Here is a 25,094-nt window from a genome sequence, read left to right as displayed (position 1 = left end):
CTCCTGACTTTGGATAAATCATTTTAGCCGCCTTGCACGTTTCCCTATCAAATAGTCCCCAATATTTACTACAAAAGTACCTTTTAGGGATCAGATAAAATACCATTTGGGTGATAACTTTCAATAATCATGGTGAGTTTTCTTAAAGTAAGGTGGTGTTATTGCTGGTGGTAATTTATCAGTGAATAATTACTGCATGAAGGCATCAACTATTTCTCCCAACCCCAGCCCTCCCCACACTGTGAGTGAGCGAAAGTCACTCAATCCTGTCGAACTCTTTGCCAACCCCGTGGACTGTAGCCCACCAGGCTTCTCTGTCCATGGAATTCTTCTGGCGAAGAATACCGGAGTAGGCTGCCCACACTGTAGCCGAAAGAGAAAAAACGCAGCAAATGGTACTATAGAAGCATGCACAGAGAGGAACACTGGCCTAAAAGCCTCTCACGGGAGCACCGGCAGGACATTCTCAGGTGACCATTTGGCCGCCAAGTCCATTGACTCAGTGCTGATATAAAGGCTACTGAGGCCCGAGTTCCCAGGGTTGTAGTTCTGGAGAACTGACGCTCTCCCCCTCATCTCTTCCAGGAATTTCTATTACATCACCATGTTGCGGGATCCAGTGTCCCGATACCTGAGCGAGTGGAAACACGTCCAGAGAGGGGCCACGTGGAAAACCTCCCTCCACATGTGCGACGGGAGGAGCCCCACCCCGGACGAGCTGCCTACCTGCTACCCGGGGGACGACTGGTCCGGGGTCAGCCTGCGGGAGTTCATGGACTGCACCTACAACCTGGCCAACAACCGCCAGGTGCGCATGCTGGCCGACCTCAGCCTGGTGGGCTGCTACAACTTGACTTTCATGAACGAGAGCGAGAGGAACGCGATCTTGCTGCAGAGCGCCAAGAGCAACCTCAAGAACATGGCATTCTTCGGCCTCACGGAGTTCCAGCGCAAGACGCAGTTTCTCTTTGAGAGGACATTCAACCTCAAGTTCATCTCCCCCTTCACGCAGTTCAACATCACGCGGGCTTCCAACGTGGAGATCAATGAGGGCTCCCGCCGGCGCATCGAGGAGCTCAACTTTCTCGACGTGCAGCTCTACGAGTATGCCAAGGATCTCTTCCAGCAGCGCTACCACCGCACCAAGCAGCTGGAGCGCCAGAGGGACCGGCAGAGGAGACGCGGGGAGCGCAGGCTACAGCGAGATCACAGGGGCCACCGCTGGCCCAAACAGGAGGGGAACCCTGAGGGGGCCGTCACGGAGGACTACAACAGCCAGGTGGTGAGATGGTGACCTGCCCTCTCCTCCCGGAAGGGGGGAGCTGAGCCAGCCCTCTGACCTCACCTTGGAGAATGTGGGACCCCGCCGAGGACGTCTGGCCCGTAGGTGGCTTGCTTGGGACCCGCCCCACCCCGGCTTCCTCTCTGTCTTTACCTTTTTCCAGCCAGAGATGATCCATCTGGTTCTTTTTATTTATTTTTTTTTCTGATATTTGTTAATCTGTGATATTAAGTAGGGTAAGGAATGCACCCAACGGGGATAGACCTTTTAGAAGGTCAAGGGGCAAAGCACCAACAAAGGAAAGAGTCCTTGGGATATTTTTTTTGCGGCAGCAGCAGCCCAGGTTGTAGTTTGGGCAACTGGAACCTACCCAAGTACACATGAAAAGCCAAATTATGGCTTGGATGTTCTGCTGAAACTGATCAGTTCATATTGTCTCTTTAATGGAAATACTGCTGTTGAAAGAGAGAGGAAGAGAAGGCTTTTTCAGCCTTCCCATGGGGTTTAACACCAACACTCTCAGATGTTGGCTCTCATCTTTGAACTCTATTTGAATGTGGTTTAAATCATAAGTAGTGTAAAGTGTTTTGTTGTTATGGTTGTTTTTCAACACGATTACCCTGCTACTGACCATCACTGCGGACTCACATCCTCTGCATCTTATCCCTGAGCCATGCTTCTCCCCCGTCTTTTAAGGAAAGGCTAGTAGATTCAGGAGATGTGTGCCTGTGGCCCCAGAGAAAGGAACATGGGTAAGGCCATTCGGGAGAGAACATGCTTATTAGCAAATACCTAAGGAGAACACGCTTTACCGGTTTTTATTTTCAGTGTAAGGAATAAAAGATAAATTAAGAAGGGAGAAAAGCAGGAGGATAACTACCTATCCACCATTTCCAATATGACTGCAGAACCTTAGTTTTTTTAATGAGGACTATTTCAGAGTTTTTCCTATTCGGAGCAGGCCTCTTACCTGATACAGTACTGCCAGGTTTGAATCTCTACTATCATAGAGGAAAAGACACTTAAAAGGAATTTGGCCTTTAGTATAGGAGCTCAGCTAGCATGTATGCAAAATAAAGTCAAGATCACTAACTTGAAAAATAACTCTGACTTAGGCCATGAGGCATGGAACGCAGTGCCTGTTTTCTCCAGGAGTTTAGAAGGACTCTACTTCCCAACGTTTGAGTATCTATAGCCTGGTAATCTTTTTTTCTCCGTGCATGATCTCTACCTGTTGTGAGAGCGTGGTCCGAAAAAATATGCTGCGTTGCCAAGTGCTTCTTATTTTCACCTCTTCCCAGCCACAGCTACAACACAATGTCTTTGAATAATAAGGGGAGAAATATGGCAGAGGGAGTGGAAAGCCTTTGCCTAGCATTTAGTAGGGGATCAGAGTGAGTAGAAAGTTTCACAACAGACTGATCTGATCAATCCTTTCAAGGAGCTGAAGGCAAAATGAGTGAACCCCCTAAATCAGATTGAAAAGCCTATTTCATTGATATCCAACATGTTTGATGTTTAAGCCAGCTTTACATAAGCTGCGTCTCAGCCTCCAGAATACTCTCTCCGGGGTTGAGAGTTAATCAACCCACATTCATGGAGCACTCGCCTGCACAGAGGGGAGCCTGGTGTCTCCATCAAAGAGAGTTCTAGAGAAGAGGCTTAGATATTTCTGATACTACCCTCGGCTTCATCTCTCATGGGAGGAAAGGCATTACTGGGACCTCCCTTGTGCCAGGCACTTTGAGAGGCCCTTTTCATAACTCAGATCTATTCACAAGAAGGTAGATGCTGTTTGTCCCAATTTCACGATGTGGAAAGTGAGAGTCACAGACAATAAGTAGCTTCCTCATGGGTTGTGAGCTAGATTTGGCTGACTGCAGAGGGCAGACTCTTTTTTTGTCTCCATAATGTTTTCCATATGGGATAAAAGCTTCTTGCCAATCGTGCTAGAATCCACCCGTTATTGTCCAGAAGGGTTTGCGGCTAACCCACCTGAGTATGATAGCTCCAAGCCATCAGGGACCCAGTGCCAGGTTGCCTTGGGTGAGTCCAAGCTCCTCCAAATCACTCATCCATCAAGGAGGTGAGAGACTGATGGCTTTATAGGCAGTTGTACTTCTTAACCCATAGATGGGGTGGGTTAAAGGGGCCGAAAATATAGCTTGTTAGCTGATAGAGATTAGGCTCACAAAATATTAGCATCTCCCTTCCTGATGATTTGTTCCTAAGGTAGTGAGAAAGAAGGCTTGCTACTGGGATTAATGAGCAGCTTTCTCTCTGTCTTCCCATTTCAGTGCTAAGATCTAATGCTCTGTAGAATGGCAGAGCTGCAAATTATTGTTCTGCCTGTTGCTGTGAATCACTCACACACACACACACACACACTCACACACATGCTAACAATCCAATGTTTTGTCATGTGGAAAATCAAAACAAGTTAGAAAGCATTCAGATTGTATCTTTTAAACTCACTTTACATTTTTGGCAGAGAATTCGTGCCTAGCTGAGGCTTGAAGGCAGCCTCTGCTAACTTCACACCGTTCCTCAGGCGCCTCAGGGTTTCTATCAAAAAGCTTTCCATGGCCTCGCTGCTGAAGGCATGATGTATGAGGCTCCGCTGGAGACCCAGTATCAGGATGTTCAGAGGAGAAACCATCTCTCTGTATTGGCCTGAGGCCAGTGCTGAGCAAATTAAAAAGACCGACATGAACTTCCTCCTTCGTATCATTTCATTCTAAAGCGGCACATTCGTCATCTCCCTGCGGTCCTCTGTTGATAGAAATGAAGAGGTGAGGATGCAGTTTGTTCTCTCAAAATTGACGGTGCACCTACATGCCCAGTGATCCTCAGCTCAGGGAAAGGATGTCAGCAGAAGGCATCTGGGTCTAAGGATCCATGGGTAGCCAGCAGCTTAAATTGCTGTTGTTCAGTTGCTAAGTCATGTCCAACTCTTTGCGACCCCTGTGGGCTGCAGCACGCCAGGCTTCCCCGTCCTTCACTCTCTCCCAGAGTTTGCTCAAACTCATGTGCATTGAGTCAATGATGCCATCCAACCATCCCATCCTCTCTCACCCCCTTCTCCTCCTGCCCTCAATCTTTCCCAGGATCAGGGTCTTTTCCAATGAGTTGGCTCTCTGCATCAGGTGGCCAAAGTATTAGAAATTCAGCTTCAGCACTGTACCAGCCAATGAATATTAAAACCCAAAACTAACTCATTCCAGATACATCTGTGTTAAAAGCCCAGCAGAAGCAAAAAAAAAAGAAAAAGAAAAATCCCTAAGGAGTTCCACATCCTGTTGACTCCTACAATTCCCAGGTAGACCTTCCTTTCATTCTCTGGCAATGGCAACATCAGTAACCAGACTGGGATAAACTATCTATGTATGTGTGTGTTTAAATTATTATTAAGGAATAAGATACGTACTATATATTCTGTCTCCTTTTAACTTTTCAGCTACCTACTCTCAACAATAGAGAAAACCTGCCCTGAGAATTATTTGAATACTCTTTCTAATGATTGCTAACATTAACAATCAGTGTTAGGCAACAGTTAAGGTTATCACATGTGTTATTAAAAAATTATAAAAATATGCTTCTTATCATCAAAAGGAGGTAACTTTATCAGAAATAGTTTGGCCAAAGGTTTGAAATGAGGACTTGTTCAAAAATCTGACAATATGAATGAGAGGGGATCAAGGAGGTGAGCAAAGATCATTAAAATATAAATACAAGTCCATTAGGTAGGATTCCTATTTGGCTGCTTTAACAGAGAAACTGAAAACTATAGTGACCTCAAAAGATTGAAGCAATTGCTGTCTCAGTTAGAAGACAAACTAGCCTGCCATGTGATAGTACGAGAATCCCAGACCCTCTCTTGCTCTTTCATCCTAACACACAGCTTTCAACCCATGGTCCAAGATGACCGCTTCAGCTCCTGCCATCTCATTTTTATTTCAGATAGCTTAGAAGAAGCGGAGAGAAGTTGCACATATCAATTCCAGTCACATCTCACAGGCTAACACCTAGCTATTAGCTACATCTAGCTGCTAAGAAGACCAGGAAATGTCATCATTATTGGTTGCCTTGTGCCTTGATAAATATATAGGTTCTGTTATTAAAGAAACAATGTGAAAATCAATACTGATCAAAACTATCAGTCTCTGACACAAAAAGGAATTGAAAAACTATTTCAAGTACTTTTCAATGTCATCTATTTCGTCACCCATTTTTGCTAAGGCTAAGATTAAAATTTTGTGATTTTGTATAGTATTTCATGCTTTTCAAAACATTTTTAATCTAGTATCTCATTTGATCTTCACCACAGTCTTGTATGTAAAATAGCTCATTAATCCCATTCGATAGTTTGACATGGAGATTCAGTGATGTTGAAAGATTTCCTAAAGATTCTAGTTTATTAACAAGACAGGTACTCACAGCCCCAGTCTTTTGACTTCATATTTTTCTGCTACTTTATGCTACTCATCATCAGTATTGGGACTGAGAATTGCAAGAATATGAAATCTCAATCTTGATTGATTTATAGCTTCCCTTGCCTTCTCACAGAACTGCAGAGACTCAAAAAACGCCGAGGAGAGGAGCAGAGTTGGCTCTCAACTCCCTGCCTCCAGGGAGGAAGTCTCTTATTAAGAGTGAAATGGCCAAGAGATGGGTAGTGTTACAGGGAAATCTTGAAGCATCACCACTCAAACACCTCTCATTGGACGTCCACCCCATCCAGTCCAAAAACTATTCAAGATGAAGCCCAAGGGAATGTACATACTCCTTAGGGAAGCTTGGTGGTAGAAATATTTTGAATCAGTGGCAGCCTGAATAGAGATGCTTTACAGAGGCACAAGAGAACCCCTGGTTGAAAAATCTCCCTTCCTCTCTACTTCTTCCCTCAGTCCCTGGAATTTTATCAGCGACATACTGCTTTGGTTCTTAAAATTTTTATTTGCTATTAAATGAATCCCTTTGCACATTTGCCAGGGAGAGGGAACGCTTTCAGTTGTCATAAGCCAGTACCTTCCCACCAAGGATTTACCTGACTCCTCTCCAACTCAGACTTCTAGCTGAGAGCAGAGCCTGTAGGAAGGGATCATCCTCATGGGCTCAGACGTGGGGATTGGGAGAGAAAGGGTAGCTGCAGAGAAAAGTAGGGCTTTTAAAAGCAGGCAGGTCTTTAAAAGGGGGGAAGATGTGCCAGGTAATAGGGAAACATAGGTAAGTGAGTCGGGGACAGCTCCCATCCTCAGTGTCAAGGGCAGTCTGGAGCCATTTGGATTCTTTTGGCCACTGCAAAGAGCAAGAAAAGGCTTGAGGCTTGTGAGACAGGATCAGAGCATTCGGGATAATTTTAAGGACTGAACTGGAGCTGGATCAGAGAGAAAGCTGGGGTGGACTTTGGCAAAGGGTACTGTGATCTGATCACAGCTGTGTCTCTAAGGTCTTTCTTTTTTGTCGTTACTGTGCCTCCTCGGGTCAGCAGAACTCCAGCTCAAAGTCTGCAGGTGGGTATTGGGACTGGCTGAGTCCAATGACCTTACCCATTTATGTCATCTCTGGGCAGCATGCAAAGGTTCTTTCTCCAAGGCACTTTCAGCTTTTCTTCCACCCCGCTCCCTCCATCTCTACTGGACATAAGCGTGCTTTCTCTCGCCACATCCACCTAGACACACCTGAACTAACTCCCTTATTAGCCCCTCTGGGCAAATGGGCAGGGTTCTGAGACCTGTGTGTTTTGTAGCCTAATGGACAGACTGCATACGGACCCCCCCCTCGCAACACACCTGCAGAACCAACCTACCTTGCAGAGGTGCTGAGATTTCCAGAGGACTGGCCTCACTATGAACACCAGCAACATCTGCAAGACAAAAGCCCCTGAACTTCCAAGCCAGGACTGGAGGTACCCTAACAGAACCGCGGATCTGAGGACACGGGAGCACAGATGTTTTTGAGCCTGTGTTCTAGGTCATCGATGGACAAGAGTACAGCTGTCATGCTTTGGCACATTAAATGGAGCCTCCGTGGGTTACAAGTTCGGTTGTAGTTTGTGGGGATTTATCAAAGGGCCAGATGTCAGTGCTGAGAGGCTTCAGTTCTTTCTGGGGAAACTGAGGGAGCAGCATCTGTCATGGTCATTGTGACGATGACTGTGTGATGTAGTCATTGTCCCATTTATTTCCACCAGCTTGTCATTTTTTTTAATCATGTGACCATCGTTTCTTTTCCTTCCCTCTCCACACCTCCCTCCCCAAAAAGACCTTCTGGGTTTTGCTTGTATTATTTTTCATTTCACAAATCCACAGTGAAAAATGGTGGAAAGAAGAATCTGGACTTGTGTCTGGTGCCCCATTTTAGATGTAAAGATAGTTATCCAATAGATAGTAAGTGATTTCTCCTAAGATATTTCTTTCTGTTTCTGTGCAATACTATGTATGAACTCGGGTACTAGGAGATTGTATTGTGAGATTATCAACCTTTATTGCTATTTAAAAATGATAGTTTGTAGAACTGAGAATTCCCATTGATGTGAAGCACAATTTAATGAATAAGTTAACATATTAAACTGTTGTGATGTCAAGAACAACTGTCTCCCTCTGTGATTTTGTTAGACATTGTTGCAAAAGGAGAAGAGCTGGTTAAATACTTTAAGGGATTTGTGGAAATTGAATACAGGGGATGAGCTTTGTCAAATTCTAAAAATCCATGCTTTGGATACAAATGTGGTTATTGGATGTGAGACTTTAAAAGCATAAAAGACAAAGAAAATATAGATTGAAGCAATTTCAAATCTCTGAGGCCAGGGAGGGTTTCACAGACTCTCAAGCATGTGAACTTCTAAAACCATGGCTCTTGGTGAGGCTCCCCAGTTCAGTGCCCACTCAGCACACTGACATTCACAGCGAAATGCAGAAAGCAACCCGCAGACTTAAAGGAGGAGGCAAAGGTCTGAGAAAGAATGATGGAGGAGGAACAGCAGGGATTAAAGGAAAGGAGTTTGGAATTCAAGCTAAAAGAAAGGAAAGAAAGAAGAGGAATGGAGGAAAGAGGAGGAGAGAAAAAGAGAGGAAGAAAACCCAAACAGTAATGAAATCCATTATGGGTCCCTCCAGTTTCTGTGCGTATGGTTTGCCAGATTTTATTTATTTATTTTTTTTTAATGACTAGTTCCTCTAATACAAAGAAACAAAATTAACTTCTAGGAGAGAAAAATTTCCTTCATTCAAAAATCCCTTGAGTGATACAATTTATCATTTTCTTTTTGTTCTATCTGGAGAAGGAAATGGCAACCCACTCCAGTATTCTTGCCTGGAAAATCCCATGGACAGAGGAACCTGGTGGCTACAGTCCATGGGGTCTCAAAGAGTCGAACACGACTGAGCAACTTCACTTTCACTTTCACTTTTTGTTCTATAGGGGTGGGAGTTGTGAACCTCCTCCTTGCTTGCTTGTTAGTTCGATTTGGAGCCTTAGAAAAATGTCCTTCAGCCAGGTTCCTCCATCTAGTGAGAATCATATGCAAAGGGACATTGACTCTAGAGCAACTGCAGTAGCTTATAAAAAAGACTCCAAAAAATGGAAGTTAAATACACATCTACACACACACACAGACATTTGGGGGACTTTTGTCTTTCAAGAAAAACCTCAGACAAGTTAAGAGAAGGACTAAGAAACATTTGAGATTTACTACTTTGTCTCATTCACCTTGAAAATAGTGTTAAAAACAAGATTGAAAAAAATGTCAAATATATTATTGAAAATATGCTTTCAATATGGTACTGTTTCACAGATCATTTTTCATATCAAATATATATTTGAAAATTAATGGAGTAAACTAATTCAATATAATTATTTCTTCATGTTGTAAATAATTTGTTTTTTATGATATTAAAGTAATATATGAACTTAGATAATTTGGAAAATACAAGGCATTAAAAGGTTCATAAGTTATAGAGCCAAACTCAGACATTATTTTGATCTATTTTCTTTCCTATTATGTAATGCATTAGCAATTAGAGTAACATTTAGATAATAAATGTTTTAAGAAATTAAAACCATACAGTCTATGCAATGTAAATGCATATGTTAATATCTTAGCACCCATTCTTTGAAAACATTATTTTAATAGCTGCATATAATTTTACCATTCCCATATTTTGGAGCATTCTGGTTATTTTCAGTTTTTTCCACTAATATAAATAACACTGAAATGAATATATTTGTACACAAGCAGCATCTTTGTATCCCCCTTGGAGAGAAGACAATGGATGAATTATTTGTATCTTCCCAACGACTCCAAAGGACAAAAATATTCAAAATAATATTCAAAAATTATTCAAAATAGGTCAAAATTACTTAAATGGAGCAGGATGGGGAACACATGTATACCTATGGCGGATTCATGTTGATATATGGCAAGACCAATACAATATTGTAAAGTTAAAAAATAAAATAAATAAAAATAAAATTTAAAAAAAAGAAAAGTTACTCATAGAATCAAAGAAAAATATCTGTATGTCTCCAGAACCACACTCCTGGCCCTAGATTGAAGCTCTCATTCCCAAAGATGCTGGGGGTGCTGGCTGCAGGCTGATAGCTCCCCGCTGAGTCTCTCAGGGACCTGGCCTCCCCGAAGGTCATGCCACCTTTTGGGGAAAGGTCATATAGAATGACTCTGCAGAGGAGCTGAGGGTCAGGTCTTTTGACTGGCGGCATCTCAGCTGCAATGCACCCTGTAGGCTCAGCTGAGGACTGCGTGGCCAAGTATCTCGGGTCACTGTCTGTTTCCACCCCATCCTGCTGCCGACAGGTGTGACCCCAATCAGCTCTGGACACACACCTCACATGGACTCTGCTCTTCGGGAAGGAAGACCTGCCGTGGACCTCCGAGTACTAGCCTCCGCAGCCTTCTGCCACGTGGTGTCTTTGTTCTAGCACCTGCAGACTTCCTATCTTTTGAGCTCAGCTGTCTTGAAACATTATTATGGCATATTTGGTCCAACATTTCTACTTGTTTGTAGATGTAAGAGGAATCTGTGTTGGCTCAGCTTGTCAAGTTCCTAGAAACAAGTCTGCTTTTAAATGTTGAAATCTCCTTTGAGTTTATGCTTCTACAGCTTTTCCATTATTTGGCCCTTCATCACATGTTCTATTTTGAGACTCCAGATTTTCACAATTAACTTTCCCTCCTTTTCTACTTTGAAGGGCTTTTCCCTCTGTTTGCTTATCTTTTCCAAAACCTGCCTGTTTGTATTCTTTCCCTCAATGATATTTCTATTTTCCCACCTACACGTGTTGTATATATTTTACTTTACATTTCCACCTCTTAATTTTTGTTTTCAGTTTTTAATCTTATATTTATGCTTGGGTTTTTCATTTTAATTTTATTTTTATTTTAAAAAAAAATTGTTTTCAAGCCTTTGTTTTATTGGTCTAGCTTTTTATCTTTTATTAATCTTTTTATCTTTTATTAATCTCACCAATTTTATCTGTCTCTTAATGCTTAACTTCTTATTTTTATAGATAGTTTGTTGTTATACTCAATTTTCTATCAAGTGTAAAAATGTTAGTCACTCAGTTGTATCCAACTCTTTGCGACCGCATGGACTATAGCCACGAGGCTCCTCCACCCATGGGATTTTCCAGGCAAGAATACTGGAGTGGGTTGCCATTTCCTTCTCCAGGGGATCTTCCCGACCCAGGGATCAAACCCAGGTCTCCCTCATTGCAGGCAGATTCTTTACCATCTGAGCCACCAGGGAAGTGCATTTTCTATCAAAGTTTCTTTCGGTTTCTCCCTGTTGGTTATAATGGTCCCTTTTCTTTATTTTGAAACAAACATTTTATTCCTGCTATTTTAAGTCAACATGTGGTCAGGTAATTCTGCCTGCACAATTTCTACTTTCTGAACTATACTGAGGTTCTTTGGGGGCTTTGTATGTACTCAGTTTTTGTAAAAATTTCATGGATACCTGAAAAGAATATGTATTGCATTATTAAATTATATATCTAGAGAAATTTCTCTATGTATAATATAAACACATATGTAAGGTATACTGTAACTATCATTGCATATATAGCATTGTATATAATCATTATATGTGTACATAGACATATATGTGCATACATATATATGTATATATATATAAATACATAATTTATCAAAGACACAGTGCCTACTAAAATCTCCCAGTATAACTGTACTTGGATCCTTCCATAATAGTTTATAGCTCGTATATTTTGGGGACGTGTTATTTATTGTTTATGACTTCCATTTTGCTTTGATGAGGATGTCATTTCCCATATAAAATGATCTCCTTTGTATCATTTAATATTTTCTGCTTTAAATTCTCCTTTCATTTTAACATTATTTTCAACTTTTTGTAATTTGCAGTGTACACACACTTTAATTTTTCTTCACATGGTCTGAGCCTGTGTCTTTTAGTTTGAGAGTTGTTATGACTTTTAGGTTGCTATCCTCTGATATTCTCTTGTTTTATGATTTCACTACTTATACTTCTCCTCTATTTTATGTTCTGTTATCCGGATAAGCTCTGATTTTTTTGGAACCAATATTAAAAATCCAACCATATTTATTTGACATTCCTTTGTGTGACTTGAAGATGTTTACATTTACATGCTTCTCTCATCCTGTTTCCAATTGTTGGTTTTAATTACCTAATGTAAGAACCCAGGATTAGATGCAATCTGGGACTTGAGATGGACAGTTATTCCTGCTGTTATAGTTTTACTACAGTTACCATTATAACTGTATCAAAAAGAGATAAGAGAATGTAAATTGAGCACACTGTTGTTCTTATCCTAGTCTGGAAATTCTGAGCTATTTCAAACTCAAAGTCATCACACTTCTGGGTGCTGTTCGCATATCTGATCATTTAAATAATTCATACAGTTGTTGCATGTGGAATAAGAAGATATGAGGATAAAGAGGAAATCGGGACCTCTCATACTGGTGTTTGAAAGCCATGGGGACAGCTGGCTTTCAGGATGTCATCAGTCCCTGTGAATAATGTGTTTGCTCAATGAGGAAAAAAAAAAAAATTAAAGGAGTGAAAATTTTCTCAGAACTCTAGAAGCACAATTGTTTTCAAGTTTAATTTATGACTAACTAAATCCATAATATACACAAAAGAGGTGAGAGGGGACAAAACAATCTTCTGTAGTTAGTAACAGAAGTTTTGAAATTTAAGAATAGAATTTTAAAATATTTCTGAGGAAGAACAGTGAGTGTTAATATCAAAGTAACAGCTAGAGAATAAATGTAACATAAGGATTCTTTTCTGGAAAGGAAAGACAGTGCCTTCACAAATCTGTGATGCTCACTTGATCTGGGGCACGATTTTGTTCAGTCACTGTCATGTCCAACTCTTTGTGACCCCATGGGCTGCAGCACACTAGCCTCTTCTGTCCTCCGCTTTCTCCCGGAGTTGTACTAATACCCTCTTGTCTCTGTACCCACAGGTGTTAAATGACAAGAAGTCATTAAATCCGTGCCAATCAGGGCATCATGCCCAAGAGCTCTGCCAGGATGCCTGCCAGTTAAGTCTTAAGCAGAAGTATATGTATCACTGTTCTAAGAAGCCGTTCCTGAAGGTTTCTGTCCACACATGCAGCTGTAGGTCACGGCCACTCACCCCCAGCTACCCCGTCACTGCTCCCCACGTGAAGGTGGAAACCACTAAGGATGATACATTATCTCAATCACCACTGAAGAGTCATGGTCTTCTGCTAATGCCACTTTCTTTGCTCTCTAGGAGACAAAGCCACCCCTAGGTGAGATTCTGAAATTTAGAAAAGGTACACAATTAACTCATAGAATTATGATGTCCCCCATCCTGGAGTTACTAATGACCAATTTTACTCAAAGTCGTTGGAGCACGCTTTCATTAATTTTCAACAGTCCCCAAACTCAGATTAGCAAGGGTTTTGTCCCCCATAGTAATTTCTGTGACTCCATATAAGGTTAGTGGAGATTCTGCAATATCTTTGCTGCTGCTGCTAAGTCGCTTCAGCCGTGTCCAACTCTGTGCGACACCATAGACGGCAGCCCACCAGGCTCCTCCGTCGCTGGGATTCTCCAGGCAAAAACACTGAAGTGGGTTGCCATTTCCTTCTCCAATGCATGCAAGTGAAAAGTGAAAGTGAAGTCGCTCAGTCATGTCCCACTCTTTGCGACCCCATGGACTGCAGCCTACCAGGCTCCTCAGTCCATGGGATTTTCCAGGCAAGAGTACTAGAGTGGGGTGCCATCGCCTTCTCTGGCAGTATCTTTATTACCATCTAAATCAGAGCCCAGAATGATGATAATTTAAATCTTTCCAGGACTTCCCTAGTGGTCCAGTGGTTAACACTTCACCTTCCAAAGCAGAAAGTGCGGGTCTGATTGCTGGTCAGGGAGCTGAGACCCCCACATGCTTCAGGGCCAAAACAACCAGAACATAAACAACAGAAGCAATATTGTAACAAACACAGTAAAGACTTTAAAAATGGTTCACATTTTTAAAACTCTTTAAAAGGAAAATTTAACTCTTTCTGATCTTTCTTTCCTTCTTTTCTTTTTATTATTCCTTTTTTCTTTCCATTCAAAAAACAGTCACTGAGTGTGTTCTAACAAGCACGATGCCAGGTACCAAAGTTAAAAGAATAGGGTCCTTCTGTTACAAAACACTAATTTCTGATTGTTTTCAGCGATCCCTTTATCATCTACAGTCAAGTGGCAGGTTCCCCAGAAAAGACTCTTGCCTTGCCCCTGCTCCCCAGAAATACCTCAGAGAATTTCTTCATCCTCAACCATCTGAACCTGCTTATCCCACCTCTCTGGTCCGCTGTTGTACCTACTTTAGTCCAGATCAGCATTTTCCTCTGTTCTCAGACACTCTTTGCCTAGACAGTCTTCCCTCCTCCTGTGCCATGACCCACAGCCACAGACCGGTGCTACCCCACTCCGTGCCCTGCTCAATATCCTGGCATCCAGCCCACACACAGGCTTGGTGTCCTGGCCACCCAGGACTAAAGGGCAGGGGCATCCGTGGCCACCTCAGATCCTCTGCCTTGGGACAGGATAGGTTTCTGAGGCTCAGGGACAACTTCCCTGGGTTGGCCACTGTTTAACATCACTGAGCATGGCTCACAGGGGACACCCAGGGTATGTTTGATGAATGGGTGAGTAGCTGAAAGAATCAACGAGACGATGAATCCTGCTTGTCCTCTTGGCAAGCCAAGCACCTTCCGTCCTGACCACAAGGACCTCCATTCTGATGGGTCTTAAACAGACAGCGCTCTCTAGATAGCTCTATTTCTGTGAACTAATCACCTGCTGCTGCTACTGCTGCTAAATTGCTTCAGTCGTGTCCGACTCTGTGTGACCCCATAGACAGCAGCCCACCAGGCTCCCCTGTCCCTGGGATTCTCCAGGCAAGAACACCGGAGTGGGTTGCCATTTCCTTCTCCAATGCATGAAAGTGAAAGTGAAAGTGAAGTCACTCAGTCGTGTCCGACTCTTTGCGACCCCATGGACTGCAGCCCACCAGGCTCCTCCGCCCATGGGATTTTCCGGGCAAGAGGACTGGAGTGGGGTGCCATCGCCACTGGTGCCTAAATGGCCTCCACTCACGCCTCAATTTAACTATCCAAAAGAAACTTATTATCTGCTTTTTTTTCATTTGAAAAAAAAAAATCTGTTCTTCTTCTGTCCTTTGTTAACCCACACTCAGCCATGAACTATAGGACACTTGGGGGTCACTGAAGGTCAAAGTCCTAGCCACCCTCAAATCCCATTCTGGTGATGCTGTCGGAAAACCTATCTCCTCTCCCACCACTGCCCTGGTTTAGATCAGCCTCCTATCTCATCCTTTATGCCAATGGGAAGTCCTTATACCTATTTAATCTTCATAGTAATACTGTGAGGCTTATGACTTTTTCTAATTAGAAATTGAAGATCAGAAAAACTGAATTAAAAAAAACACCTAATGGATATATAGTTGATAAGTGTTAGCACTAGGATGTGAAGTCAACTATGGGCTTCCCTGATGGCTCAGTTTGTAAAGAATCCGCCTGCAATGCAGGAGACCCCAGTTCAATTCTTGGATTAGAAAGATCCCCTGGAGAAGGGGAAGGCTACCTGCTCCCGTATTCTGGCCTGGAGAATTCCATGGACTGTATAGTCCAGTTCAGTTCAGTTCAGTTCAGTCAGTCAGTCATGTCCAACTCTTTGTGACCCCATGAACCACAGCACGCCAGGCCTCCCTGTCCATCACCAACTCCCAGAGTCCACCCAAACCCATGTCCTTTGAGTCAGTGATGCCATCCAACCATGTCATCCTCTGTTTTCCCCTTCTCCTCCTGCCCTGCCCAAGGGGTCTCAAAGAGTTGGACACGACTGAGTGACTTTCACTTTCACTTGCCTCAGCCCAAAGCCCCAAGTTCTGTGTGCAAGAATTTTCTCCCCACCTCCAAAACCTTTCCTCTCGGCCTGATATTCTGGCTTTTCAAACACCTGGTCATGTCCTCCTCCCTATTCAATCTTGTTAATGGTGGCCAGTTGACCTTTGGATCAAGTGAACACTCTGCAGCAGGGCCTTTAGGACCCATCATCCCACCACATACCCTCTGATGTCATCTTGCTCTCTACTAAATCTGTCTCTACTAAATCTGTTATGCTAGTCATGCAGATTCCTGGAGAATTCTCCCAAGTTGTCTGGGGGAAAAATGAATACCTAAGGGGATCATCAGATGGGGCTTCCCAGGTGGCTCTCTTGGTAAAAAATCCACCTGCCAATGCAGGAGACATGGGTTTGATCCCTAGGTTAGGAAGATCCCCTGGTGTAGGAAACGGCAACCTGCTCCAGTATTTTTGCCTGGAAAATTCCATGGACAGAGGAGCCTGGTAGGCTATAGTCCATGGGGCCACAGAGTCGGACAGATTGAGCAACTGAACATATACACGTGTCATCAGATGGGTAAGGATGGAGTTAAACAAGAAGGGGAGTTAAATGACAGCAGGGACTTGGACCTTCTTTAGGTGGAGGACCTCACGTAGCAAGAGGGCCATTTTGACTGAGTTGCCAACTATTATTCTATACTCAGTGCAGAAGAGAGAGGGGAGAAGAATGAAATTCTCTAATTAAAGGGAATTTTTTAGCGACTGCCACACTAGATAATTGTTGAGAAGAGTCCAATCTGATATTGAGGCACCACCACGGCAATGAAACCATGAACTGTGTGCAGGAGGCCATACCTGTAGGGACATGACTGACTCTCCCTAAGGAAAAGTTCTTTTGGGTCTGTCTTTGGTCATAACAACAAGGGGACCACTGAAGGTCTCTTGACCTACTTCTACTTCTGGTGGCTCAGACAGTAAAAAATCTGCTGGGAATGCAGAAGACCCAGGTTCAGTCCGTGGGTCGAGAAGATTCCCTGGAGAATGGAATAGCTACCCGTTCCAGTATTCTTGCCTGAAGAGTTCCATGGACAGAAGAGCCTTGCAGGCCACAGTCCATGGTGCTGCAAACAGTTGGACATGGCTGAGCAACTAACACACTTCTACTTCTTAGCCAGTCTTTGGAGGAGACCCTAAGATCATATGCTGATGCTGCTACTGCTAAGTCGCTTCAGTCATGTCCGACTCTGTGCAGCCCCATAGACGGCAGCCCACCAGGCTTCCCTGTCCCTGGGATTCTCCAGGCAAGAACACTGGAGTGGGTTGCCATTTCCTTCTCCAATGCATGAAAGTGAAAAGTGAAAGTGAAGTCGCTCAGTCGTGTCCGACTCTTAGCGACCCCATGGACTGCAGCCTACCAGGCTCCTCCATCCATGGGATTTGCCAGACAAGAGTACTGGAGTGGGGTGCCATCGCCATTTCAAAAAAAGAAAAAGAAAGAAAGCTGGGGGTAGGGTAGGAGATAAGGAAAGCAACCTGTCAAAATTACTGAGTCAGTGACAAAACAGAGATGCACTGAGTATAATTTTAATATTGTCCTATTTAATTCTTTGAGGGCAGGTAATTCTAGCTTATCATTTAGTTAATCAGAATATTTGTGTTTCCCATGATACTGCTATCCGCAGATTCCTTAGCCTGAACAAGTGGGAGTTTATCATGAAGCAATATCTTTTAGTTTGAGTTTGGCTTTTATAGTTTGTTTTCCTGCTTTAGGACTCACTATCTTGTTAGCATGTGGTTCCTGGACTGTCTACGGATTTCTCTGATGAAAGCCTCCAGGTAAATTGGTTTGCTTTACCTCCTGAGATAGTAATTTAGATAGACAAGAAGAATCAGACTCTTGAACACTTTCATTGGCCCTTCATGATCAAATCTTCCTGTAAACAATCAGAAATAGGTAACAGTGGTGAATTAACTCCTTGATGGTAGAAGGAAACCCGTTCTAGATTTGGGATCTTCCTGCCTCCAACCTTCGCTCAGCCATCACCCTCCAGATTGCCCAATCATGAGGTCATCCCCACATTTGAGGACCAGCACGAGCATTCCAATAGAGGATCTGCTCAGCTGACCGGTTCCCTCTGCTTCCCACTCCTTGTTCCATCCCAGTCTGGGAGGGGGATGGTCTCAAGTCCCTGGACATCTCAGGCCAGAAGCCCAATTTGTGGCCACCTCTCCCTGCCACACTCACCCCTTGGGTGGACTCCCACCAGAGCACATGGGACCTTGAGGAGTGGTTTGTCCAGCATGCTGTTTGTTTGGGCAGATAGTCTGAGGCACTGGGTACCCAGCACATGGAGTTGAATGAGGGAGGGTCACAGGTGTCAGCTGACACATCCCTCCTGGACCTGGAATCCTTTCCCCACCAGGAAGGGGCAGGACTGAAGGAGGACCAGGGTGGTCCCTCTAAGCCTGGGAGTCCTGGTGGCCTGAGCCAAGGGTTGGTTGTTTTTTTTTTTTTTAATTGTTAAAAATTTTTATTTATTTTTATATTTTTGGCTGTGCTGGGTTTTCACTGCTGCATGGGCTTGTCTCTAGTTGTGGTGAGCGAGGGCTACTTTAGCTGCGGTGCTCAGGCTTCACATTGCGGCGGCTTCTCATGTCGCAGAGCACAGGCTGTAGTCCACACAGGCTTCAGCAGTTGCAGCATGGACTCAGTAGCTGCTGTTCCCAGGCTCTAAAGCGCAGGCTCAGTAGCTGTGGTGACGGACTTAGCTGCTGCGTGACATGTGGGATCCTCACAGATCAGAGATCAAACCTGTGACTCGTGCACTGGCGGGCACATTCTTTACCACTGAGCCACCAGGGAAGCCCTAGGCCAAGGGTTTTCATGCCCAGACTTTCTGTCCTATTCATCTCTGCACTTCCTGGCTCTGATAGCTAGCCAATACCTTAACTTTAGATAAATGTAATTGAACAAAAACCCCTGGATCAAGTCCTATCTTTAGGTCTTCCCAGTCAACATCTGAGCACAGAGGTGGATCAGACTTTCTTTCCCCAAGAAAGGTAGCTGGGAGGCCTGGCAGGGCCAGAATGGAGAAAGATCTGTGGACACTGTTGATGGGTGGGCTGGCACTAAGATGTTATTGCACCCCTATCCTAGTCATCAAGCTTCCCTGGTGGCTCAGTCGGTAAAGAATCTGCCTGCAGTGCAGGAGACCCGGGTTTGATCCCTAGGTTGGGAAGATCCCCTGGAGAAAGGAATGGCAACCCACTCTAGTATTCTTGCCTGGAAAATGCCATGGACACAAGAGCTTGGTGGACTGCAGTCCATGGGGTCACAAGAGTTGAACATGACTTAGCAAATAAACACCATCCTAGTCATCCATCAGCCTCGCATGGGCCTCCAGACCAGGGGACAGGTAGTGCCAACGAAGCCAGAAAGGACAGCCCTCCAAGTGACACTTCACCCACATAATCACCTGGACTGTCGGCGGCACCAACCTCCCAAGGAGGCCAATGTTGGCCTTAGGTGCCTCGGCGCCCAGAACCTACGGAGGCAAGTCAGTGCTCAACGGGCTGGCAGCGGTCCCGGGATGTGGGAACCTCTTCTCTGCTCCCACCCTGCAGTTTCTGCTCTGGTTTCCATTCTGGCTGTCCTATTTCACATGAAGTTTACAGCTGACCCTGGCCCAAATCCTTCTAGAAGTAGGTGAAGTAGGTGAAGTATGAAGTCTAAATCAGTAGGTTGATATTTATCCATATAGAAGAGGCTGCATGAACCAGAAGGAGAATCTGCAGGGTTTTATTTGTTGTTGCAAACAAGCCAGTTTTATAGGATGAAGAGGAACCATGCACTGCAGATACAAATGGTGAGGCCAAGTGGCCTGTCCTGGTAGAACTCCGGCCCTGGAGAACCCAGCCGCTCGCCTTTGCTTGGGGTCCCTGGCCGTCTTCTGTGTGGCAATACTGAACACCCCAGAAAGGCTGTTTCTGTTGTTCTTGGCGGGGAGGGGAAATGTGGCCTTTATCACTAGCAAGTTGCTTAGTGCTTTTTTTTTTTTTCCGGCAAACAAACAAAAATGTAGAACATTGTTGAGAAAGACTTAAACCTTTGCCTGAGGCTCTGAATCACTCTCATATCTGGAACAGTGATTGACTCCCTGTGGGAAGAGGCCCGAGGTGGGAACATAGAACCTACTGTGTCTCCTTTTAAAGTTGCTAAGAAGTTAACTTTCAGTCCAAGATCTAAACATGTTATTGATAGTCAAGCTCAGACATCACCTTCTGATTTATCTCCTTCAAAGTAAACGCTATTGTGGCTATATTTCCTGGGTCTCTGCTTTCAAAAGAGGACAGGAAGAGGGGTCCACAGTCCTCTGTCTAGTCTCTAATCATTATCCAAGGTGAGTGGACCATCCCCAGCCTCTCCTCATTCCAACAGCACCCAGGAGTTGAGACAAAGAACAATGGGGTGGGTGATAGACTGTGTCACCGCTCAGCAGTGTCCAACCCTCACACTTCAAGGTCACACCTCCCTGTCCTGCTGAACTCAAGCCTGGCCACTGAGATGTGAATGAGGTGAAAGGTGTCACTTTCAGGCCGATGCTTTAGGAACAAGCAAGTGCTTAAGCCCTGGAGAAGGAAATGCCAACTCACTCCAGTGTTTATTGCCAGGAGAATCTTTTGGACAGAGGAGCCTGGTGGGCTAGAGTCTATAAGGTTGCAAAGAGTCAGCTAGGACTTAGCTACTAAACAGCCACCACCCATGTGCTTAAGACCACCTGACTTTTCCTCTGTGCCCGCTGTTAGCAATGCTCCTAAGACTGCCTTTTCCAACAGCCTGGGCCTCAGAGTTCAAACCATTACAGGCTTGACTGAGCAAGGAGGACCCCAACTAACCTGGGATGGATATGTTTATTTCTCCTGGGAGAGAAATAAACCTGGTGTGTTTAAGGCCACTGAGATTATCCTAACCTGCCTGGCAGGCTACCGCCCATGAGGTCGTAAAGAGTCAGACATGACTGAGTGACTGAGCATGCATGCTTCCTGAGTGATACAGAGTCTAATATTGGCTATTTCCTGAAGAATGGGAAGTATATTCCAGCTTTTCCTGGGAATATCTGGCTTGTAGTTCTGCCTCTCCCTAAAAGTTAGATTTTTGCCAAGTTTGAGGATCTCTGCCCAGCCTATCAATTTCACTGTGTCTTTGGAAAGAACAAAGTTCTGATAGCAAGATGATTCTGCTCTATGGAGACAGATGCTAGCACCAATGAGGGTTCCCCCTGCTCCTGAAGGAGCAAGAATTCGGGTTCTTTCACTCCCCAAGTCAGTCCAAGGACTCTTCCTTGTTAGAGGAAGTGTTCACCCTTCCTTGTTAGGGGCAGTGGGGGAACAGGAGGTGTCCAACTCCCATGGGATCATCGGTCCCACTGAGGACTGATGGTTGGAAGATGACAAACACAGAGAAGGAATGGGACCTGCCCTTAGAGGGCTGGCTTCTGGAAGAAATAGCACAGACTGCCCAGGACAAGGTCTTCAGGACCACCCTCCAGGTAACGCTGAACGGCGGGGCAAAGGGTGGACCATTGTAAACAGGTCCCACATCCGTGAGGGGCGGGTTGCAAAAGCGATGCTGGAGAGGCAGGCAGTCCATCAAGGCAGGTGTGTTGGGCCATGAGAAGATGGAAAGGGAGTTTTTTCCCGTGTGATCTGAACCCTCTGCCACCAACTTGCCCACATATACACACATCATCTCACACAACATTCCATGGGGTCATTGTCATTATCTTCATGTTTTTCAGTGAGAAACCAGCCTTTGAGTGCTGGAATAACATCACTAGAATGAGGATCCCGTCACAGGCCTGTGTGACTTCAAAACCCCGGTCTCTCCGTCATGCTGCACGTCTGCCTTTTCGGGTACCACTTCGAGTGATGGTCCCATCAGCGATGGGCCTGGAAGTGCCAGTGGCATTAAAGCCCGTGCCCTGGATCCTTCCCTCCCAAATTAGGCGGTTTAATTTTCTCTTCAAGGAACCTTTGGCAGCTTCCTCTGCCTGCAGGGCCTAATTGAGCAGGAATCTCCTGGGGGCTCCACTCTGCTATTTCCTGATGAGCAAGGGGAGAAGGGAGCAGAGAATGCGACCACGCTCATTAATGAGGGGCCCCCATTTGTCATTCTTCTTTTCGGCATTATCACTATTTTAATTAACCATCTTTGCTGTCGGGACTGCAAATAATGGTTCTCTGCATTGTTCAAATGGCTAGGATGGGTACCTTTAAAGGTGAAGCCTTCTCACTCCTTTGGCCGTTGCTAATTAGAGCAGGAGAAGCTTTAACTTTCGGAGAAGGCCTGCAAGTCAGGTAGGAAGCGACCCTCATTAACACAGGCAGGATTACAAGCCCTGCTGCCATTTTCCAGGTCTGGGTCCCCCTTCTGAAAGTCACCACTTGCTAAGAGGGAATGTTGATCTGCTGTAGTTTGGCCTGACAGAGCAAAGTTACAAGATAATTTTTTATTCTAACAACAGGAGAAGAGAGCATTTACCTTCCTAGGTGGAGGGTAATTTTCAAGTTAAACAGCAGGCAAAAAGGCAAATCTAAAAGGAAAAATAAAATGAATCTCTTCAAAGTCTGACTGTGAGAAAAGATAGTATTAAAAGGAGTTCAACAAAGACAGTTACACTGCAACTCAGGATCACGGAGGTGAAGACTCTCCGGGGGACTGGTACTAAAATATAAAGAAAAAAACCTGGAGTGTAAGAGTCCATTTTAATGCTAGCTCTATGGAGAGAAGTGTGACAGAGAGCAAAGAAAACTGCATAAAAAGACTATGAAGTGTATTGTAGAAATGGCTTTGCAAACCTGGTTTCAGACCCAGGTAATGAAAGGAAAATCAGGTGTGGCTAAAACGTGGTCACAAGGTACTTGAATTAGACTAGTGACTTGTCATGAGTCCAGATTTCTGAAGCAATGTTATGGACAAAGCTTTTTCTGTGTTATTCATTGTGGATTTATCTGTAAGTCTGTGAAAAAGCAGTAGGATCCCTCGATCCTTTCCCCTTCTGGGTCTACAGATGTCTGAAGTCCATTTGTGGAATCCCCTCAATTTAGTTCAAGCACCCCATTTCCTTATAACTACTTTTCTTTCTGTGAGACTGAATATACAAATTAACCATGTGCCAGGCAAGAATACTCTGATGGGTTGCCATGCCCTCCTCCAGGGGATCTTCCTGACCCAGGGATCGAACCTATGTCTCTTATGTCTCCTGCTTTGGCAGGTGGGGTTGTTTTTTTTTTTTTTTTTTTTTTTTAACACTAGGACCACCTGGGAAGCCCAAAATGGACCATGGCTAGACCATACATATAAAACTCTGACCCGCAAGGTGCAGCAACCAGCCCATGATCTAAGCTAAGCAGCCCCAGAGGCTGGCCAACTCAAAGTCAGACTCGTAGAAAGTACGACTACATCTCCAGCAACAATTCAAGAAGACAAATAATAATCCTGAGAACTGCTGCTGCTGCTGCTAAGTTGCTTCAGTCATGTCCAACTCTGCGACCCCACAGACAGCAGCCCACCAGGCTCCCCTGTCCCTGGGATTCTCCAGGCAAGAACACTGGAGTGGGTTGCCATTGCCTTCTCCAATGCATGAAAGTGAAAAGTGAAAGTGAAGTCGCTCAGTTGTGTCCGACTCTTAGCAACCCCATGGACTGCAGCCTACCAGGCTCCTCCGCCCATGGGATTTTCCAGGCAAGAGTACTGGAGTCGGGTCCATTGCCTTCTCCTGCCCGCCCTTGAGTTTCTATCAAATTCAAGTCACAGTGGCTGCCTGCCTGCTACAGCAAGTGCTGAAGGTATAGCCCTTGTTTATCTCATTTGATTGACCTTTGTTTATGTCTACCTTTCTCTCTCTCTCTCTCTCTCTCTACTTTCTGCCGTAGTTCTTCTTGGAGCCTTTTTTCCCCTTTTTCTTCCCATATCAGGGTCACGTTTTACAGCTTTGCAGTTTCTTTACATCAGACGCTTTGTTTCTTTTCCTCCAGAACCATTCCAGGTTATCCTGGGTTAATTGGTGAACTGCTTACCTTTTATGTAAGAAATTATCCCACATTTTATCAGCTTAGTAGAATACCCACTTATTATCTTAATCATTTTTGTGTATCTGGGCATGGCTGATCTGGTGCTTCTGCCTAGATCTCTCACAAGGCTATCAACAACGTCTCTCCTGGGAGTGGAGTTACCTCCAGGCTCATCTGGGTCAGGATCTGCTTCTAAGCTCACTCAATAGTTGTAGGCAGACTTCATCAAAGTGAGCAAGTGAGGTGAGAAAGTGCCAGCAAGATAGAAGTCACAGCTTTTTACAGCCTCATCTCAGGAGTGACGTCCCATCACTTTGGCCAGCTCTTGGCATTGGAAGTAAGTCACCATCCAATCAACAATCAAGACCATGAAGATCAGAAGACAGGGACTGTGGGAAGGCATTGTAGGTGGCCACCTGTCACAATTAGCCAGGCATGCTCTTTCTGTGAATCTATTTGTGTTTCCCTCTGGGAATCAAGGGCTTTCCAGGTGCCACACTGGTAGAGTCCTCCTGCCAATGCAGGAGACACAGGAGACTCAGGTTCAATCCCTGGGTCAGGTAGATCCCCTGGAGTAGGAAATGGCAACCCATTTATTCTTGCCAGGATAATCCCCTGGACAGAGAAGCCTGGTGGGCTGTAGTCCATGGGGCTGTGAAAGAGTCAAATATGACTGAGTGACTGAGCGCACACACACACTGGGCACAAAACTTTCCCTATTCTTCAGCAAGTTCCAACCTCCTTTACCTCCCAAGTATTCTCAGCAAAGTCTTCTTCTTTCCCACTTTGAGACGATATCAAAGGACTCTGTCCCTTTTCAGATGATTTTGGATCTGCTTTCTCACATTGCCCTCAGTCTCATCCTGTGAGTGAGACAGAGTGGCCCTACTGATCACAGACTCTGCCAAGATTATTGTGCTTGAGGCCCTTGGGGACAGAGCCAGGACTGAAGTTCACATTCCCTTTCCTTCCCCCAGATCCTCAAGTCACCAGTACACACTGCAGTTCTGCCCATGTTCCAACTTCAGAGTCCTGGGGGATCACATGGGTCAACCATGTGAAAGCTTTCAAATGGGTAGAGATGCTTATCTTAGGGCTGCCAAAGTTAATGATATCTCCCTTTCTGGGCTAGAGTGGCTTTGGTTCTTTTAATTATATTATGATGCAAATTTCAGTACTTAGATATGATGTACAGTTTTCAGATCTCTAACAAAAGTAAACTTCTTGGATATTTTAAACTGATGGGGACTCCAGAGCTGGTGTAGCTAAATGCCCAGGAGGGCATAAAGGGATTTTGGCTCCAACCAACCATCACACCACTGTGAGTAATGA

At 44.5% G+C, this 25,094-nt stretch overlaps 1 protein-coding gene across 1 annotated transcript in view; it reads left to right on the top strand.

The window, feature by feature from the left end:
• HS6ST3 (heparan sulfate 6-O-sulfotransferase 3) overlaps nt 1–4,297 on the top strand; it is a 727,486-nt gene extending 723,189 nt beyond the window's left edge. The window contains exon 2 of the mRNA XM_025262665.3: nt 586–4,297. Coding sequence (XP_025118450.3) covers nt 586–1,294 — 709 coding nt within the window. The 3' untranslated portion in view covers nt 1,295–4,297. The remainder of the gene's footprint in view (nt 1–585) is intronic.
• Nucleotides 4,298–25,094: the final 20,797 nt, after the last annotated feature.

The sequence above is a fragment of the Bubalus bubalis genome, chromosome 13, assembly GCF_019923935.1.
Source record: "Bubalus bubalis isolate 160015118507 breed Murrah chromosome 13, NDDB_SH_1, whole genome shotgun sequence".
Lineage (NCBI taxonomy): Eukaryota > Metazoa > Chordata > Mammalia > Artiodactyla > Bovidae > Bubalus > Bubalus bubalis.
This window is presented reverse-complemented; position numbering and strand designations above follow the sequence as displayed.